At 35.7% G+C, this 22,000-nt stretch overlaps 1 protein-coding gene across 1 annotated transcript in view; it reads right to left on the bottom strand.

Annotated features, from left to right (window-relative positions):
- Positions 1 to 1,771: 1,771 nt before the first annotated feature.
- The window catches only part of VN2R652 (vomeronasal 2 receptor 652), an 80,149-nt gene continuing 59,920 nt past the window's right edge, over positions 1,772 to 22,000 (bottom strand). The window contains 2 exon segments of the mRNA NM_001102435.1: positions 1,772 to 2,676; positions 17,527 to 17,650. Coding sequence (NP_001095905.1) covers positions 1,772 to 2,676; positions 17,527 to 17,650 — 1,029 coding nt within the window.

Below are 22,000 nucleotides of genomic sequence, written 5' to 3'. Positions count from 1 at the left end.
TTATCCACAGAGTCTAGCTCTGTAGTTTCCATGAAATAGAAATTGATTAATACATACTGGTTGACTTCTTGCTCTAAAGAGTAAAATTTGGGGAGGACAAAATGACTTGACCTCCATCTAAATAGATGTTGGCATAATATTAGTATGTAGCTTCAAATTAGGGCAATCTTGGCTCCTACTCCTTCATTTTTAAGGAATGCCAACAATTTTGACATCTCTTTTTCCAAGGTACAAACTTCACTGATACATATATGGTGTTCTTCTTGGTCTTCAGAACTATTTTGGTTCCTTGTTCTCAACTCTCTTTGTCACAGGGTAGGAAAAAGTGTATGTGTTTAACTCAGAAACAGAGGGACTTAAATTTTTCCCAGACTTATGGGTCTTAAAAATTTTCTCTCCTAGAACATGGGGACCTGGAATAAGAGAATTCAGGAGTACAATAAGGAAATATGTGATGTCCTCCACTTACCCAGGAAGTAAGGAAAAATCTTTCACCTTAGATTCATCCCCTGCTAAGGAAACTGTAAAGGCTGAAATCCAAAATATAGAGTCTAAGGTTGAAGCTGCCACAAGGTTCATAGACATGTGGTATACGTGTGATTGTACTGTGAGATTGTTTTCAGGTCAGTTGCTTTTCTAATGATAAATATGACATTTTCTTATATTTTTCATTGTTATTTTACTTTTTCTTGATTATTCATGGAGTCATTAGCATCAACTTGTCCAAACCTTATTTTAAAAGAATAATGTTCTTCAGTGATCTTATAAATCTTTTTGTCATTTCACCAATTCTAGTTTTTAAGTTCTTTTCTACAGTGAATTTTTATAAATATTTTCCTTTTGATTATAATAGATGCATCTTTTTAATCACTTCTCATGTAACAACAGGTTTATGTTACTTGTCATTTCAATGGGTGATGGAAGAAATGTAAAGCAGTAGAGAATTTGGAATTTGAGATTTTAAAACTAATAAAATAAGCCGTCTGAAGTTGAATTGCGAGACATATACAGAAAAAATATTTTTAAATGAAGGAAAAAACTGAATAAGTTCTGATGCATGATCATTTTCTCATTTTTATTATGTCTTATGGCAATCAACTAGTGTTACATTCAAAGTATCATTCATGAAACGACAGGAAGAGAACAATTAGGCTTTGGCAAAAGATTGTTCATAAGAGATTATCATCATATGATAAAATAATTTATAGAAAGGAATCAAAGGCATAATAGCTTACTGTAGCTTGTTATACATGCAAAATCATCCTATTCAGTTGGGTCTTCATAATTCTTCAACAAATCATCTCTCCTATATTTACAATTCATCAAACAATAGCCAATAGATGTAATGACTGATATGACCCAGATAAACATATTGGGGAAAGAATAGACGTCCAGCTTTGCAAATCTTTTTAAATCAGAACCCTGGATAGGCTTATGCATAAAGAGAAATGTGATACAAACTCAACCAAGAATTAGAAATCAAGCCTTCATATTTTTAAATTCATTAATTATTCCATAATTATATTTGTCATCCCTATTGTAGGTGTCTACTCCATATAATGTATTTCTATATAACTACTTTTAATTCTTCCTCTATTAAAAAATCAGGCAACATGACTCCATTCAAAATAGTATTTGATTCCAATGAGAAAGAAAGAAATAACAACAGAAAATAAAAGGTATACAAGCTAGGCTATTTTATTAAGACTCTAGGAAGTTAAGAGCTGCATCTCTATGATTGGTGAGGAAGAGATTGAGATCACATTGCTCTTCAGAAACTAACTTTGTTTTTCAGTATCTCCAGAGTATTTCTGTCTGACCTCAGAAGGATCACATAGCATTTGGGAGCAAAGATACAGGTGAGAATCCCAGCACTGGAGACCACAATGGAAAAGATCTCCACGGCCACCATGGCCTTTCCCTTAGTGCTCTGATATGTGGGCAGGAAGGAAATCCAGACACTGCAGAAAACTAACATGGCAAAAGTCAAATACTTGGCTTCATTGAAAGTGTCTGGCAGTTTCCTTGCCAGAAAGGCCATCATGAAGCTAACCAAGGCCAGGAAGCCCATGTAGCCTAGAACAGAGTAGAAGAAAAAGAGCGATCCCTCATTGCACTGAATGACAATGAGGGAAGCCTCGGAGTGTATATCCCTCTCAAGGAATGGGGCATGTGTTCCAAGCCAGATGCCACAGAGACACATTTGGATAAGAGTACAGATACAAATGAGAAAATAAGATGTTGTGGAGCCCAGCCACTTGCGGAGCCCACTCCCTGGCTTGGTGGCCGCAAAGGCCAGAACCACAGTTAGAGTTTTGGCCAAGATAGAAGCAATGGCCACGGTGAACACTACTGCAAATGAGATTTGTCTCAGCAGGCAGGTGGCTTGAGTGGGAAGACCAATGAAGAGCAAGGAACAGAGGAAACAAAGGGTGAGGGATATGAGAAGAGTGTAGCTGAGACTGCGGTTATTGGCTTTGACTATGGGGGTGTCTCTGTGCTTCACAAAGACTCCAAGGACTAGAGCAGTGAGCAGGGAGAAGCAGAGAGCTGCAGAAGCCAGAGCCATTCCCAGAGGTTCTTCATAAGCCAGGTAAGTTATTGTCTTGGGGAGGCATCTATCTCTCTCCTTGCTTGGGTACTGATCTTCAGGGCATTGCAGACACTGCTGTGCATCTATGAATAAGACAAAAATGAATCTCTTGTTATATATATAGTTTTATTTCTCCAGTAAATCACAAGTTTAGTCATTCTACATGAAGCTCCATCTTTTCTTCCTACTACTCCTCCGGCAGGACAAGAATTTTAGAGGCTCAATAAGATATACCCATATTTCAGTATCTCCACATCTTTACATATGGATAAAATAATGTATTAAATTATTGCTTTACTATCATTTCCTTAATAAACAAAAATTAAAGTGTCTCTAATCCATTTAAAAATCAAACCTTCTATGTTATGTTGGTTGTCTCTCGAACCGAGGATGACGATTGACTTTGTGCGTTTTTGTGCACACAGACACTTGTGCATGAAGATTTAAGTGGAAAAGTCAATGCACAGAGACAGTCCCACTCTCTCGGCGCTGGAAGCCTGGGTCCAGTGGTACGAAAAGTCGTTACATCTGGAGACTTCCTCAGCTGCACTGGATGGCCGTGTTGTCCTTTGTGCTCCAACACGCCCTAAGCACTCCACAGTGCTTTGCTGCGTCGCCATCTCAGCCATTGAACCTTCTTATTGGTTTCTTCCGCATGTTCAGCCAAAGCAGTCTTCACATGCTGGGTGAGCAAAGCCCTGGTTCACCAGGGGTCGACGACCCGATGGCTACCCTCACAAGATTTAGCTGGCCTGTTGAAGCCATTGCCCGGGATGTGGCCACTGCAGCATGCTAACAGCTACTAGGAGCCACAAGTGAGACCTGGGTGTCCGGTGAGGGTCAGAGGCTGGAGGGCTGCCCTAGAAGGGCATGACAAGCCCTCCAGGGATGTATGGGGTGCTCAGGGAGGGGTAATAAAACCTTCTATAATGAGGCCTAAATTGATAAGTAACCAATTTAAATATAATCATCTATGTTCAAAATAGAAATGAGAAAATGAAAAATTTTATTATCATTTTTCATAGATAGACCACATATTGTTGAATAAATGATATGGAAAAGGGTTTTTTATTTGATTATGATTATTTTAATATTTTATATAAGTTTTATACAAATTATATTTCATGTAACTTCAAGTCTTCTGAGTTATTTTGGGCACATGATTATGGTGATGTAAATATTCTTCAATTAAAGTGACTAGTGTTAGTTTTGAAAAAGATCTTGACTTTCTCATCAGAACCTAGATTTTCCATCTGTGAACGACTTCCTAGATTCAAGTTTTGTAAAAATAAACTTCTACCCTGATATCTTTATGGTTTCCATGCATCTGGGTGGTATTTCTATTGTATAGATATTAATTACTATAGCACCCATGACTATTCCCCATACTAGGTGGATATCTTGACTATGTACATAAATATTTAAGTCTTTCTTTCATTTTTGGCTCAACTATTAAAAAATGGTATGATCATGAACTTTGTTATTCATTTAATCTTATGTGATTAGGCTAGAAAGTGAAATTTAAAGACATAAGTGAAAGCTTATTGAAAAACAAACTTGATTAACTAGCATTTAATCAAAATGTGGTACCTTAGAAATAATTCATCACTCAATAAAATGGATATAGTAAACTCAATCATTTTTTTTAAATATTAGGGTATAAAATATCTTTCCTACCATCAAATCTGGGATAAGAATATGCAATGAATAAAAATTAATCTTGAAGACTTTATACTAAATTTATAAGTATTTATTAGTAAAAAGAAAGAAACAGAGAAAAAAGATATCACCAACAAACTCCCCAGAGTCAGTAGCCATGTTACTTCCCCTTCATCAGATCCTGGATTCCTAATGGGCCCTGATCCATTTCATAAGTTGGGGCCAAGGGGCCCAGCTACCCATATAATTGTGACAGACAAAATGAGACCTGGCATGGAGCTAACTTGAGTGCAGGAAGGTATGGGAGCCCAAGAGACTGTCCCTCTGCATCCTACCTTAATGTACCTGTGCCAACTATATGAGTTATACTTTATGTTATTTTCACACACAATATATATAAGAGAAATGAATAAGGAGTAGGTAGAAAGAAGGGTGACAAGTCACCCTACATAGTTTATTTTTGGAGTACATCTACTCAATATCCCAATTTCATTCAAGTGTCACCACCACAAGATTCATAACATCCTCTTCATTACACCCATCAGGAAATGGAGGCAGCCATATATTTTCAGCATATTGGGCCCTGGTTATTTTATTCAACCATGGCAATCAAGAGAGAAATTATATAAGAAAAGTAAATAACCTAAAATATGGTACTCAATCTCATATATTCTATTCTGGTTATGTACTGGGAAAAAAAGCAAAGGAAGGGAAAAGGGAAATAGGTTGTGGTGAACCACACAGTTTATGTATCAGTTATAAATATTAAGTATTTCTGAATGTGGAAGAGTTATCAAAGGAGTCATAAATTATATTTGTAACTTTCAAATTTTTTTTCACTATCATAATAGATAAAAAATTGATCCTAGGCAGAGACTGGGGTACTAAGTTATTTAAGATGATATGTAAAAAAGGGGGGAAGTGGAATAGAAGATGGCACCAGAGCAACTTAAAGGAAGAAGAAAAATAGGATGAATTATATCACAAAAAGAAGCTCATGGTGGGCAGGAAAGAAGAACACTCATAAGAAAGAGAGGAAGAGAGTGGTACTAGGTAATACTTAAACCTTGCTCTCAGTAGAATCAGTTCTAAGAGGGAAAAACAGCCAGATCTATTGGAGTATAGAATTCTGTTTTACCCCACAGGGAAGTTGAGAGGGAAAAACCAAAGTGGGGGAAATGGGGCAGGGAGCATTCAAAGTGAAGGAAAGTCAGAGGAGCTGCATTTAACAGACCTTAAAGAAAAATAAGAGGGGAATAAGAAGGGAGGGGAGGAAAGTAAAGTAAAATAAGTGTGTGGAATAAGGGGACAGATTAAAAGCAAAAAAAAAAAAACCTAGTGTAAAATGAAACAATGAAAGAAGAAAGAGCAGGATGAAAAGAGGAAATAAAAATGATGTGTAATACACAGGTGGTAATCATAACTCTGAATGTAAATGGGATGAACCCACCCATAAAGTGGAAGGAGAGAGCAGAGTGGATTATAAACTAAAACCCAACATATGTTGTCTATGAGAAACATACATGAGGCAGGGAGACACACACCAGGAAAAGGTAAGAGGCTGGAGCCTAATTTATTGGGCATCAACTGAGAAAAAGAAGTCAGGAGTCTCAATCATGATATCTGAAAAAGCCAAAGTAAAAACAGATCTGATTAAAAGAGATAGGGAAGATAATTACAACCTGATAAAAGCAGTATAGACAATGAAGAAATAACAGTACTCAACATGTATGCACCAATAGTATAGCACCCAGATTTTTAAAGGAGAAACAATTGAAGCTTAAGGAGGAAATAGATAGTAAAAGTGTACTAGTGGGAGACCTGAGGCTTCCTCTATCAGAACTAGATTAAACAAACCAAAAAACAAACAAGAAAGAGGTAAGAGATGTAAATGAAATCTTAGGAAATTGGAGTTAATAGATACATGGAAAAAAATAAATAGGGACAAAAAGTAATACAGCTTTTTTTTCAGGAGCACATGGTACATTCACAAAGACGGACCATGTACTAGGGCATAAAAACATTGCAAACAAATGCAAAAAAGCATAAATAATAAATGCATCTTCTTTTTCCAGATCATAATGCAATAAAAATTATAATTTGTAAGAGTATATGGAGAGGTGAATCAAAAATTAATTGGAAATTAAGAAATGTGATTCTCCAAAATTGGTTCTTTAAAGAATAAATCATAGAAACAATTAATGATTTCATTGAAGAGAATGACAACGAGGAAACAACATATCAAAATCTATAGAATGTAGCCAAATCAGGACTCATGGGAAAATTTATGTCCTTGAGTGCATATGTCAACAAATAAGAGAGGGAAGAGGTCAATGAATTGGGCATGCAAATTTAAAAAAAAGCACTAGAAAGAGAACAAATTAAAAAGCCCCAGATAAAAACTAAATTGGAAATCCTAAAAATCAAAGGAGAAATTAATAAAATTAAAAGTAAAAGAACTATTGAATTAATAAATAAGACTAGGAGCTGGTACATTGAAAAAAGAAATAAAATGATGTAATGGCTAATTTAATTAAAAAAATAAAATTAGCTGTACTAAAAATAAAAACGGCAACCTCACCTCTAATGAAGAGGAAATTAAGGTAATTATTCAGAACTATTTTGCCCAAATACATGGCAAAAAATAGGATAATCTAAGTAAAATGGATGAATATTTACAGAAATACAAATTACCTATATTAACAAAAGAGGAAATAGAATACTTAAACAATCTCATTTCAGAAAAAAATAAATTGAACAAGCCATCAACCAACTCCCTAAGAAAAAACTCCCAGGTCCTGATGGATTCACAGTGAATTCTATCAAACACTTAAAGAACAACTAATTCCAATACTATAAAAGTATTTGACAAAATAAGCAAAGAAGTTTTAAAAAAATTCCTTTTATGACACAAATATGGTACTGGTTCCAAAGCCAGGCAGACCAAAAACAGAGACAAAAAACTACAGTCCAATCTTCTTAATGAATATAGATGCAAAAATCTTAAATAGAATCCTAGCAAAAAGAATCCAGCAAATGATCATACGAATTATTGATTATGACCAGGTGGGATTTATACCAGGAATTCAAGGATGATTTAATATTATGAAAACCATCCACATAATTGACCAACAACCAAAGCAACAGAAATCACATGATTATGTCAATAGATGCAGAAAAAAATCTTTGACAAAATGCAACATTCATTCCTATTGAAAAACACTAGTAAGTATAGGAATAGATGGGTCTTTCCTAAAAATAATAAACAGTATAAATTAAAAACCATCAACAGGTATCATTTGAAATGGAGTGAAGTTAGAAACTTTCCCAATAAGATCAAGAGTGACACAAGGATACCCATTTTCACCTCTATTATTTAACATTGTACTAGAAACCCTAGTAGTAGCAATTACAAAAGAAAATGAAATTGAAGGTATTAAAGTAGGCAATGAGGAGACCAAGCTATCACTCTTTGGAGATAATATGATTGTCTACTTAAAGAATCCTAGAGAATTAACTAAAAAGCTATTGGAAATATTCAACAACATTAACAAAGTTGCAGGATACAAAATAAACCCATATAAATCATCAGCATTTCTTTATATTTCCAACACAACTCATCAGCAAGAGTTATAAAGAGAAACCCCATTTAAAATCACCCTAAACAATATAAAAGTTAGGAATCTAAATGCCAAGATAAACGCAGGAATTATATGAACACAACTACAAAATACTTTTCACACAATTGAAATGACATCTAAATAATTGGAAAAATATTGATTTCCCATGGGGAAGATGAGATGATATAATAAAAATGACAATCCAACACAAATTAAGTTACTTATTCAATACCATACCTATCAAATTACCAAGAATCATTTTTTATTGAATTAGAAAAAAAACTATAACAAAGTTCATTTGGAAGAACCAAAGATCAAGAATATCAAGGGAATTTTTTTTTAAATGTGAAGGTTGGGGATCTAGCATTACCAGATCTTTAACTGTATTATCAATCAGTAGTAATCAAACAACATCATACTGGCTACGATACAGAAGAGAGGATGAATGGACTTGGGGTAAATGGCCTACACAAAATAGGATACAATAAACCCAAAGATCCCAGTTTTGGCAACAAGAACCCACTGTTTGACAAAAACTGGAAAAATTGGAAAACAGTATGGGAGAGATTTGATTTAGAACAACAGTTAGGACAGTTGTTTCTGAAAAAAATTTCTCACTCCAGCACAGGCATTTTTAACAGTCTCCGGGTGTAAGAAATCATCTCCTCTGATAGTACATCAAGACCCAATTGCAACTCAGCAGCTTCCATAAATTTGTCCAAGAATGCAGCAGGTGACTCCCCTAGATTTTGCTTAATGTATTCAAATTTTGACCAGGCACCAGGTCTTCTTGAATTCCTTTTCATAACGTCAATTATAAATTCTTTAGCTTGTTTCAATACTCTATAACTGTACACTGAACTTAAGTCAATTTCCTCATAAGTCTCTGGTCATGGTGTTAGATCAGCATCATTCTGGGTTTTTTCTATGTAGTATTCCTTCTCCCTTCTCATTAATAGCTCTTCCATAAGAAGAGAGAAATCAGCGTATGTAAAAAATAGACTCGAATACAGGACTACAATCCCCACGAGCCTTTGCTCCACTTCCACAGAATTCCTTGTAATCTCACCTGGGCCAAGATCGAGAAGGTATTTAAACTGATTCAAAGGCTTTTGAGGGCTCTCTTGCTCTCTTGGACTTCCATTTTGGGGCAGATGTGGATTTTTTTCATAATGTAGGTGATGTTGTGTCTAGGCCTCTCTATGGCCTGGACACGTGTCTCTTATCCTGTATTTTCTTTAATCCTTAATCCTTAATAAACCTCTAAAAAATATAATACTCCTTGCAGAGAGAAACTAATTTCTACCTGCCTCAGTCTCCCCATATTTCTAAATTTAACTGTAACAGATGGCTACCACTAGATTGGATGAGAACTTCTCAAAAATTTTTTTAGCCTAGAGAATTTTTTTTAAAAGCCACAATTCTCCAAGATGCTCTTTAGAAAACCATCTTGATCAGCTCCTGCCTGTGGTCCGCTCTGGCTCCTGCTTCTGCTCCTGGCCTCTCACCTGATGGCTCCTGGCCCGACCCACCCTGGTGGTCTGTCTCTCCCCCATCTGGCCTCCGACCCAGACGGCTCATCACCCCAGCCCCAGCCCCAGGAACGTGACCCCAGCCAGCTCATCACCCAGATCCTTGGAGCAGATCCCTGAGGACTCATTGTGACCAGCTGGTAACAGTATTGGCCACGTGGGTGGAGGGGAGAGAGGAGAGGGAAAGGAAAGAGGGAAAGGAGAAAGGCAATTTTCCCTTAGGCTAAGCCTCTGAGCAAAAGGGGGTGTATTGACTCCACGTGGGCGGCCTGGGCTCCACGTGGACTGGGACAGGAGGAAGGATCATATCAGGGGAGAGGGGAAAGAGAGACTAGAAAGAAGAAACAGATTTTTTCAAACAGAAACATAAAAAGCAATGGGCTGTTTAAAAGGATTTTTGACTGTTCTGGTAATTTCATTGATTTCACCTGCGTGCCAGAAGAAACATTCAGCCCAAAATTCAACTTTGAATTTGCAAATGGGTGGCTCAGGGCACTGAGAGCATGGTCCTGGGTTAAAATCTGGTCTCAGATTCTCCCCAGCTGTGGGGCTCCGAGCAGATCCATAGCTCTTACCACTCTGCCTTCTGACAATAGACATTTAAATGGATAAGAACCCAAGGAACTTTGAAGAGACTAAAGGCTATATTATAAGGCATTTCAGACTCCAATGGTTTATAAAAATCTCTGTACTCTATTGCATTTTTTGTTATGGTTTAACTTTGTGATTTTAAGTTCATATATTACTGGATTGAATATTATTCTGTGAACTGAAGGTTGATTGAATTTATTTTGAATGTACTAAGTTTTGAAATTCTGTTGTTTTTCCCCTATAACTGTGCTGAAAATATTGTTGTGAATAAGCCCATATATGAAAAAACAGCTTTTCTATTTTGACTTTGTAAATTATCACATAGATGGACTTCAGAACTGGTTATAATTGTATTAACAACCTTTGGAAATTTTAATGTGCTAAATACCTCAAATGATTTGATTTTAAGGGTTTTTTAAATATGATTTTTGGAATTTTTTTAACAATCTGGTTATTTTTGCCTGCCCTAAGGCCCATTAGCTGAAGTGAAATAAATTTTATAACCCCCAACCTTCCCACATTTCTAAATATGTGAATGGAAATTGGGCAGTTAATCTTAGGGCATTTGTATCCCTATAAGCCTCCGAAAAAGGAGCACCCCTTTATTTATACTCTTCAGCTCACTATTTTACTTCTACCAGAATGATATATAGATTTCTTGTTTATGTTCTAAACCCAAGATGAGTTTTACCTTGTTTAAAAAAAATAATATATATATACATATATATATATGTTTATTACCAAGGTTGAAAGATTGCTATGTTTGTAAAAATTGTGACAAATGTCCATCAATTCATAGGTTTTAAAAATGTAATACAGCAACTTATGTGAAATATGAAAGTGTGTTTGTTTGCTATTGTAATTGATTGGGCTATTGAGAATTTTGGGGATTTAATGCTCTTTTATTATTATATTTTTCTTGCATGTGCAATATATTTTTCCGGTTTTTTTTTATTATTTTTTCTCTCCTTTTTATATTTGAAGCACATGTCACCAGTATTAAGATTTTCTTTAACCTTTTGATTTTTAAGTTTAAGATACATTTGCTAATGTATGCCCTAAAAGGCTTGTGACTATAAAAACGATGCCACTATTTAAATAAATTATGGGGCTTTGCTTAATGATTCTGTCTGATTCCAGGACAAGATATACACACAAGAGCCATTTCATAGGGCCAAAGAAAGGCCAATCTAGGATGGATTGATGCACTTCTAGGCCAATACAAAGGTCTTGAACCTAGTGTGAAGACTCGAGGTTACTATGTTTAACATGTGTTAAGACATAGGCTTTCCTTGTATCCACACTCACCCTGAAGATACTCACAGACGAGTATCCCCGAAACCTTGGCTCCTATAATCTGGTCCCCTTTTCTGCCTCTCATAGTGTGGTACCTTTCTGTAGTCCTGGCACTGACTGGGTAAATGCCTCATTGCTTAGATCATTTTGATTGGGCCCTGATTGAAGGACCTGTTATAAATTTATTTTTCTTCTACTTGGAATTTTTACACATAAGACTTTGATAGTCTATATTTTCATCCAGAAATTTTTCTTTTCTTTTGGATTTTCTGATGTCTTTTTAATATCCCTTGCCAATTGATTCATATACCTCATACCTCAGCCATGCATCCCTAACTGATTCTGAATCTTTCAATCACCCACAACATGGGGGAATGTAAAAAATATCATTATTTAAATTGCAAAGTTTAAATTCCTTTTGAGAAGAATTTTAGGTAAAGAAGATGCTACCTCTCTGAATCCAGAACTGAACTGTTGGAGAAGACACCATGAAGAAGCCTCCAGACCACAAGTTGCACAAAATTGAACTTTGGGTGTGGTTGATTGAACATTTATTTGTATCTGCACTTTCATGCCAAAGGGGACTGCCCCCTAACTGGCTTTTTGTCAATGCTTTCAGCAATTATTGGTTTTATTCTTTTGTTTCTCTTATCCTCAAATTATTGTAATCTTTAAATTGATTATGTTTTCATTATTCTTTGGAAAAAAATTAATTTTTTCAAACGATCAAATGGGGGTATGTAAAAAATAGACTCGAATACAGGACTACAATCCCCATGAGCCTTTGCTCCACTTCCACAGAATGCCTTGTAATCTCACCTGGGCCGAGCTCGAGAAGGTATTTAAACTGATTCAAAGGCTTTTGAGGGCTCTCTTGCTCTCTTGGACTTCCATTTTGGGGCAGATGTGGATTTTTTTTCATAATGTAGGTGAGGTTGTGTCTAGGCTTCTCTATGGCCTGGACACATGTCTCTTATCCTGTATTTTCTTTAATCCTTAATCCTTAATAAACCTCTAAAAAATATAATACTCCTTGCAGAGATAAACTAATTTCTACCTGCCTCAGTCTCCCCATATTTCTAAATTTTATCTGTAACACATAATCAGGGTCAAAGATCTTAATCGCCTTCCTGAACTTGTGGGCAACCTTATGAGGTTCATCAAAATATCTAAGGGGTCTCCTTTTCATTGCATCTAATTCAGCTGAGGAGAATTTCTTATGGGATTTTAGATGAATAATCCCCCTGGCTGGAGTAACAATAGGCAGGGCTCTCAAAGGAAACAACAAAGCACGTGTTTTATCTAATGCCTCAGTTTCCCTTTCTAGCCTACTTGGGAGTATTTAGTATTATATCACTTCCCTCAGCTAATTTCTCAACACCAAGCACATCAACATTTTAAAATTCAAAGCCAGTATTTTTCCGTTTATGTTATTTACAAGAGTTGCATTAAAACATTTCTCCATCATATTCAACTTTCTTTGCATTAATACCATCATCTGTTTCATCTCTGAGACCCTGAATTCCATTGTAAAAACCATCTCGATCTTATAGACAACCATAATAAAAAATCCATTTATATTTATATATAATAGCAATACCCACCAAAGCCACAGGTAACTGTGAACACACTGTCTGTAGTGACAATTGCATTATTGGTCTTATCATATCCCAATTTAACAATCCATACACACATCCTTGTATAACACTAAACAATTTATATGGCATCATCAGCAAATAACCATAGACAACTTCCATTAGTGCCTGTAACATGTTAGCAGTCATACAAGAGTAATGAGGAAATAACACTGGACATAGGAAGGGTTGTGTAAAATTACCCTCCACTTTGAAAAACCCAAGCCTCTATCAAAGAGTTTCACTTCCACAGGGGACAGCAGCTTGTGCTCAGTGATAGATGCAACTGTGGTGCTGAAGGACAGCAGCCCCCTCCAGCAAGCACCTTAAAATCCTACTGCCTGCTGGCACTTGATTGACAGCTTCAGGAAATTCCAAGCCTGTCAGCTCAAAGTTCCCTCTCAAGTGTCAGTAAAAATCACTGACAAAAGTTTGAAAAAAATCCCTTACTCCCTTGCCCCAAAAGTAACCTAAGTCCAAACCACCTGACTCAGCCAAACTGTAATTTAGAGTGGTTTGGGGATGGGATTAGATGTTTTAATGTAGGCCAGTATCTGATGGACAACTGTTTTGGGAAGGCTACAAGTCTGGTCTAGGCAGAGCCTGACCTGAGGTAACAAACACAGATCACTCTATAACAGGGACAGATTGTAGAATTTATTAAACAAGAGATGGTGAAAAGGGGATTGGGGATAATCCTAAACTAATGTCAACTATCTAAAACCTCACTGATATAAATAACACTTCATAGAGTTTTCTTCACAGATTTTGAGCCACACTGATTTTTACCCATCTGTCTAAGATCCCAGACCCTAATATAAATAAACCTATACTAATCCCCAAACCCCCTTCTGACAGTGAAAGAAAGGTTTGGACAATTAGGCAGGAGAGGGCCAAGGAGAGGTCCTGGATCCATATGGATCTCAGAGCTAATCTAACAGACAGATGTTTCAGGATCAAACCAGGAAGCTCTGTAGATAAAAGCCAGCAGGGAAGCAAGTAAGACAGAAAAGATAAGGTAGAAACTGACACCAAGAGAAAATAGCCAGTCTCTCCAGGTCAACATGCCTGAACCTAAAAGTTAATTCAGATGGTATATATATATATATATATATATATATATATATATATATGTATGTATATGTATGTATATGTATATGTATATATATGTATACATATATAAGTGTATAAATACTTATATCACTGCAAACCCACTTCATCTGCTCTCTTATTTATAATACCACCAAGATAAATTCAGAATTGGGTAAACAATTTAAATATACAGAAGGAAACTATAAGTAAATTAGGTCAACATAGAATAATGTACCTGTCAGATCTATGGGAAAGGATTTAACACCTAGCAAGGAATAGAAAATATTATAAAATGCAGAATGAATAATTTTGATTACATTAAATTAAAAAGATTTTCTACAAACAAAACCAATGTATCCAAAATTAGAAGGGAAGAAACAAATTGGGAAAAAATTCTTTATAACAAAAACCATTGACAGAGGTCTAATTTCTCAAATTTATAAGGAGCTAAATCAATTGTACAAAAAAAAAATCAAGCAATTCTCCAATTAATAAATGGGCTGAGGACATGAATAGGACATTTTCAGCTAAAGACATCAAAATTGTCAATAAGCACATGAAAAAGTGTTCTAAATCTATTAAAATTAGAGAAATAAAAATCAAAATAACTCTGAGATACCATCTCATACCAAGCAGTTTGGCTAATCTGACAGCAAAAAAAAGTAATAAATGTTGGAGGGGATGTGGCAAAATTGGGACACTAATGCATTGCTGGTGGAGTTGTGAATTGATCCAACCATTCTGGAAGGCAATTTTGAATTTTACCCAAAGGACTTTAAAAGACTGCCTACCCTTTGACCGAGCCATAGCACGGCTGGGTTTGTACCCCAATAACATAATAGGGGAAAATACTTGTACAAAAATATTGATAGCTATTCTTTGTGGTAGCAAAAAGTTGGAAAATATGGGGATGCCCTTTGATTGGGGAGTGGCTGAGCAAGTTGTTGTATCTGTTGGTGATGGAATACTATTGTACTAAAAGGAATAATAAATTGGAGGAATTCCACGTGAACTGGAGCAACCTCCAAGAATTGATGCAGAGTAGAACCAGGAGAACATTTTATACAGAGACTGATACATGGTAGCACAACCAAATGTAATGGACTTCTTTACTAGCAGCATTTCAATGATACAGGAAAATTCTGAGGGACTTATGAAAAAGAACACTAGCCACATTCAGAGAAAGAACTGTGGGAGTAGAAACACAGAAGAAAAACAACTGTTTGATCACATAATTCAATAGGGAAATGATCACTCTGTTGCAAATATTTATAATATGGAAATAGGTCTTGATCAATGATACATGTAAAGCCCAGTTGCATTGCTCATTGGCTATGGGAAGGAGGATGAAGGAGGAGAAGGAAAGAATATGAATCATGTAACCATGGGAAAATATTCTAAATTAACTTAATTAATTAAAAAGTAATATAAAATAAAATCCTTTATATTTTTAAAATTTTAGAAATCAGAGCCAATGGAACTTTTCTCCTGTTATGGTATATATCAGTCAGTCAGTGCCCTTAACATTATTATAACTATATCCTTCTTCCTTTCATAGCAAGTTTCTATAATCAGGAAAAGTCAGCAGTAGAAGTTTGGTGAATACAATATTAAATTTATTAAATAATAGATTGATACTAGACCAACTCTGAGTTCCTATAATAAAATGCAAGAATGAAAACTTTTATAATTATAATCATCAAATTATATATGGATTATAGCCTCCTAATGGGACAATTAGACAAATCAAAAAGACAAAAAAGAAATGCGATGAAAACGTTTTCTAATTAAACAGAATAGCAAAATTTGAGAAAGCAACAGGATTTAAGAACTACATACATGAGCATATGATTGAATTCCAAGTTATTTTATCATAAAAATTCAGAATTTGTCTTTTAGTAATAAGTTCTTAAATATAGATTAAGGATCTTACATTTAAAATTGTAGAACTAATTGTAAAGAAAGTTAAATTATTTTCCCATTTTAATGTATCTTTCTGATCATTTTGAAAGACAGAAGAGTTTATTTTACAACTTATACCCTCATGCATTTTTAAAGATTTTTATATCTGGCATGGTATTAAGATACAGATAAAAATAGCAACAGATATGTAAAAAAAGTAATTCTCTGCCACTTCAGATATGGAGAAACAAATTTGAAACAGTACTGAATTATATTGTCTACTTATTGCCATATTTTGTCAGAATTTTCTAGGAATCTCAACAAATGGGTTAGAAACAGAAAAACAGACCCTTTCACAGCTGCTCTGAAAAGGAGGCCTAATCCAGAATGTCCAAGAGACGACATTTCTAAGGATCAACTGATAATCAGAACTAGTTCTGTTGATTAAATGGATATTGGGATTGGGTGACTAGTATGGAAAGAGATTTAATTTTTCAGATATTGATGATCATAATTATATTGCTTTAACCTTGCATTTCGTGGTTTTTATGTTTGCTGAGTTTTGTTGCTTGCCTTGGTGATATGAATCTGTCTTCAAAATTAGTTCTTTATGAGATCTCTAATCCATTTGATCTGTAGGTTGGCATATATTTTGATTATGAAAGTATAAAAAACACACAGCTTTGACTTAAGATAATTGATTCCTTGAGGAAGTATCTTTACCCCTCCTTCATAAGTCAAAAGATGAAATTTAAGGAATTAGAACTGCAAGTGGAAGTGAGAATTGATTTAAAGCCACCAATTTCAGGGCAGCTAGGTGGCTGGGTGAATTAAAAGTCAGGCCCAGAAGCAGTAGTCCTGGGTTCGAGTCTGGTCTCAGACACTTCCTATCTGTGTGTCCCTGGACAAGTCACTTAACCCCCATTGACTAGCCCTTACCACTCTTCTGCCACTGAACCCATATATAGTATTGATTTCAATATGGAAGGTAACAGTCTAAAAAACAATTTTAAGTCACTGACTCTTTCTTTTGACTCAATTCTAGATTTAATTTAGTTTCAATTCTAATCAATTATGGATCTAATTCAGTTTGTGTGTTGTGAGAAAAATTCATTCAATTAAGCAAATTGTGCAAAATCCTTATCTGATTGCTTGAATAGGGAAGCTTGAATAGGGAGTAGGGAAGTTAAACTACATCTAAGCCACAACTTAGAGATCCTTAATTAAGAACCTCAGTTAGGCTGACCAAAAACCCAAAGACTGATGACAGGAGCTTTCTTATAATTATACATCTAAAGCAAACTATATGTATTTTCTAAAAACTGGCCCCATACTGAAAACTGGACCCAGAAAAAAGCAATTTCTTCTTGGGCAAGAACTTTGCCTTTTATTGTGTCTTCTTGACTTGTCTAATATTGTGCTGTTCCCAAAGAAGGCACCCAATTCATTCTCAGTGAACACAAGTGATTGAATAAATACAGGGGTTTTTTTTAGCTCAGAAATGTTATTATATTAAGGAAAACTTTTCTCAGGTTAAGATTCAAAATAAAAAAGAAAGAAATCCAATGTCTCTAATTCGAGAGGACCATTTGTCTTGAGGCACCCACCTGTCTGATTGGAAATTTCCCTGTCAGAGCACAGAGTACAGTCGAAACAGCATATGGGCTCGCTTTCACGAATTATCTTCTTGAAACCAGGGCCACAGCTCACACTGCATATGGAAATTGGAGTCTGAGTTTCCATCAAGAGAAGAGAAAAAATATCATGGTAAGAAAGACTGATGAAACGTAGATGCACTGAGGCAAGGATGATTCCAGATCTCTCCCAAGGAAGACATTAGTTTAAGGATTTTTAGTGATTCAGAGCAAGAATGATATATATATCTCAATGGAAATTTCCTTCTTTTTTCTTCCATCACTGCAAATCAATGTTTGCCCAAGTCATGATCACACACAGATGCTCCACAAAGCACAATAAAGTGCCTGATTTTTTTAAACGTTTATGTGGTCGCCACATTTTCCATCGAGTATATCATACTAGTATATCTCCAAAGTGCATTTCATTTTCTACAAATACTTCTGACATAATTCACAAGTGACCAGGCTGGCTGAGGGAAATTATTTTTTTTTCTCCAAATAGACCCTATTCTTTCTTTTTTGGTGAAGAATCTTGAATGTTTCAATGAGTGAAAACTTTAGGGAGGTTATAATATAATTAATTAATTAAACCATACAGCATGATTGAATCTAAGAATCAGGTCATTTGATTGGTTTATCTTGTTTTTGAGGCTGGCATTTAGACTTAATTCTGGAGATTAATAAAGGATAGAATTTTTTGAATGACACAGAAGAATGAAACTGAAGCTGAATATAACTATATATGTATATATGTATGCATGCATGATCTACATTAGAAAAGGACATAACTATAACATTTAGATTTGGAGATGTGTCAGTTTCTCATTTTTGTCCATCTCTTCCTAGCTCTTCTTGGAATTTTCTTGGTAAAGGTTTTTTGGATGAGTTTGCTATTTCCTACTCCAACTGACTTTAAAATATGAAAAAATTGAGGCAAATGAGGTTAAGGATCTTGCCCAGGGTGATAGCAGTAGTAAAACGCTGACTATAAATCTGAACTGAGGAAAGGGGTCTTCTTGACTCGAGGCACTCTGTCCATTGCACCAACTTATCTAAATTAAGAATCTCTAAAAATAAGTTGTATACTGGGAGTTAAGGTGACAAAGTAAAAGATAATGCACTCCTCCAACACACACACACACACACACACACACACACACACACACACACACACACACACACACAGAGGATCTAATTGCCTAAAAAACAAAGTAAAGTCAAAGGAAGATGTCTCATTGGGCTAAGAAGACAGAGTAGCCAAGGCAGCCCAATATCTGTGGGAAATGGAAGAACTTAAACCAGTTCAACATGCTTTGACTCTGCCAGAGGCCACAAAGCTCTATCCAGGGAGCAGACCCAGTCCAAGCCATTCAACAGGCATATATCAGGCAGAGAGGGCAAGGAATGGCACCCAGCCAACATAGGCCATGTGAAAGGGGTAGTAAAGTAAAAGAGGACAAGAAAACAACAAAAACTCACTTAGCTTCAGAGTGCCTGAGGCAGAAAGGGAGCAGAGTAGGGGATTGGCAAACTGCAGAAACTTACTCATCCCCACATGGCAACAGAATGCCTGAGGCTGCAGACCCCAAAACAATAAAGTGACAGAATGGGAAATCTGCCCAGCTTAAACCACTCAACAGGGGCATTGAAGGCAAAGGCAGGAACAAACACACTTCCAGATGACAGAAGAGTATCTTGAGCAGTCAGTCCCAGAGCGGGTAGTTTGTCCAGCCAAAGACAATTGGCAAGAAGAGGAAGTAGCAGAGTAGGGACCCATCCAGCCCATAAAACAACAGGGGAACTGGTAACACAGGGTGTTGAATCTGGTTGGACAAAAACAGCAACAAGCCTCCCTATGGCAAGCTAACAGAGCCACATTCTCATTGGACTCAATGTGGGAAACAAAGGCAGGCTAGCCTACACTAAATTTTAGAGAATAGTACTCTGCAATTTATAGCAGTGCTCCCTCTACCCCATGAACTGAGAAGACCCTCGAAACATAGATGAGGAAACTGGGGGAAAATGAGGGAAAAAATTAAAACATCCTTATCTTAGAAAATTATCTTAGTGGCAGCAAAGATAAAAATATGAACTCAAAAGAAAACAATAATTTTTAAAAGGGAACATGTGAAGAACCTTCAAAGGATGCTTTGTCCCCCCCCCCCCAAAAATGCCTGAAAGAACTTGGCAAGTCAAAAAACTAAATAATAAGAACCTTGACTGAAAAACTCTATAAATGGGGGGAAAGTCTCCTGAAGAAAGCAACTCCCTATAAAATGAAATAAGTAAAAAGAAAATGGACACAAAATAATACATTGAAAAAAGAAGACCCTGAGGAATAGAAAGGACAAAATGAAAATTCAAGCCAAAAAGTATTGAGGGGAAAAAAACTCTTTAAAAATAGGATCAGTCAAGTGAAAAAGGAAGCACAAAAACTCAAGGAAGAATATTAGACATTAAGTTAAAATTAACATTATACAAAGAGTTAATGAATCCATATGACATCAGGAAATAATGAGACAAATTTTAAAAATTAAAAATAGAGGAAAATCTAAAGTGCCTCTCAAGAAAAATATCTGACATGGAAAATAGAAGGAGAGATAATCTAAGAATCATTGGAATACCAAAAAGCCACAGTCAGAAAGTGAGCCTGGACATCATATTATAAGAGATTCTATGGGAATATTTTCCTCAGAGGATAATGGAAATTAAGAGAATCTACCAATCACTTCCTGAAAAAGACCCCCAAATAAAATACCCCAGGACTATTATCACCCAAGTCCAGATCTCCCAAGACAACAACAACAAAAAAATATATATAACAAGCATTCAGAAGGAAAATATTCAAATATCAGAGAAACATAGTCAGTATTTCACAGGACCTAGCAGACCCTATATTAAAGGCCTGGAAGTCATGAAATATGATATTCAAAAAGGCAAAGAATTTAGTACTATAATCAAGAATTATATACCCAGCAAAACTGAAATTCATACTACAAGGGGAAACAGAATTTAATTAAATAAAGGAATTTCAGAAGTTCTGGACTAAAAAGTCAGATCCAAATAGAAAATTTACTGAACAAATTCTACATTCATAAGATGGATAAAAACCCAAAGCAATAACTTAAGGGTTTCAATATGGCTAAATTGAGTACATTCATATATGGGAATGGGAAATTAAATTAAACACCAAATTAGAAATCATTAAAATCAAAGAAGAGATTAATAAAATGGAAAATAAGGAAAACACTGAACTAATAAATAAAACAAGGCATTGGTTTTGTGAAAAAAATAAAGAAAATATGTAAATTATTAGCTAACATGATTTCAAACAGAAAGAATAAAGCCAAATTAGTAGTATCAAAAAAGAAAAAGGTAAAACCACAATCAATGCAGAAGAAATTATCCCAATTATTGGAAGATTTTTCTAGCTATCTGCTGTTAGGGATAAATTTTATGGTTGAGATTGAATATATTTTAATTAGTCTCCATGGATTTAAATTCTAAATCCCAATGAAATACTCGTCATAATGGAATTTTATGGTGGTTTATTTATAATAGAAGGAAGAAATTAAGAATGAGAGAGAGAGTGGGGGGGGGGGGGGGGGAAGGGAAGGATAGCTGCCACAGCCTGGTCTGAACCTAGCAGGAGTTCATAGGCCTCAGCCAAAGGGCTTTTCCAGATGTTGTTGCCTCCAGAAAAGTCAAGGAAAGGGGGCCCAAGAGATGGGCCTTTCCAGATGCTGATTACTCCAGAAAAGCCAAAGCAAGGGGAATCAGCCTTATCACTCATCACGTTATTATCTAAGGGAAGCAGTCTGAGGTCTCACACTCAAGTTCCTTCATGAGCAAGTTCCACAGCCCAGCCCCTCTCACAGAAAGTCATGTGAAATATAAAGGCAGTTCTTTACATCTCTTCCTGTGTCTTACATGTACCAATGGTTGCTTAAACTTGGATTTGGACAGCCCAGGGGGTCAATTAGTTGTTTCTGATTTGTCACTTGCTAGCACACGTGTGTCATCTTACTCCCCCACACTCAATCCTTAAGTGGGGGTGTCTACATTCTTGGTTGCTAAAATTCTAATGACTAAACAGGGTGGAGTAAATCTAAAATTCACACTGCCAAAAAAAATCTGAAAATCTAAGTGAAATAGATGAATATCTACAAAAATATAAATTATCCAAGTTAACAAAAGAATAAATAGAACACTTAAACAACCCCATTACATAAAAAAGAAATGGAGCAATCAAAAAAACTAACTAAGAAAAGGCCCAGAGGGCCAAATAGATTTACAAATGAATTCTACAGAACAACCAAAGAACAACTAACTATATAAGTACATAAACGATTTGGGGGAGGTGGGGAAGGAAAGCAGGCATCCTTACAAATTCTTTTTATGGCTCAAATATAGTACTGATACCTAAACCAGGTAGGGCTAGAAA

This window comes from Monodelphis domestica, chromosome 6 (assembly GCF_027887165.1).
Source record: "Monodelphis domestica isolate mMonDom1 chromosome 6, mMonDom1.pri, whole genome shotgun sequence".
In the NCBI taxonomy this organism is placed as follows: Eukaryota; Metazoa; Chordata; class Mammalia; order Didelphimorphia; family Didelphidae; genus Monodelphis; species Monodelphis domestica.
The sequence above is the reverse complement of the archived record's forward strand: the minus strand, read 5'-3'. Positions and strand labels throughout refer to the sequence as shown.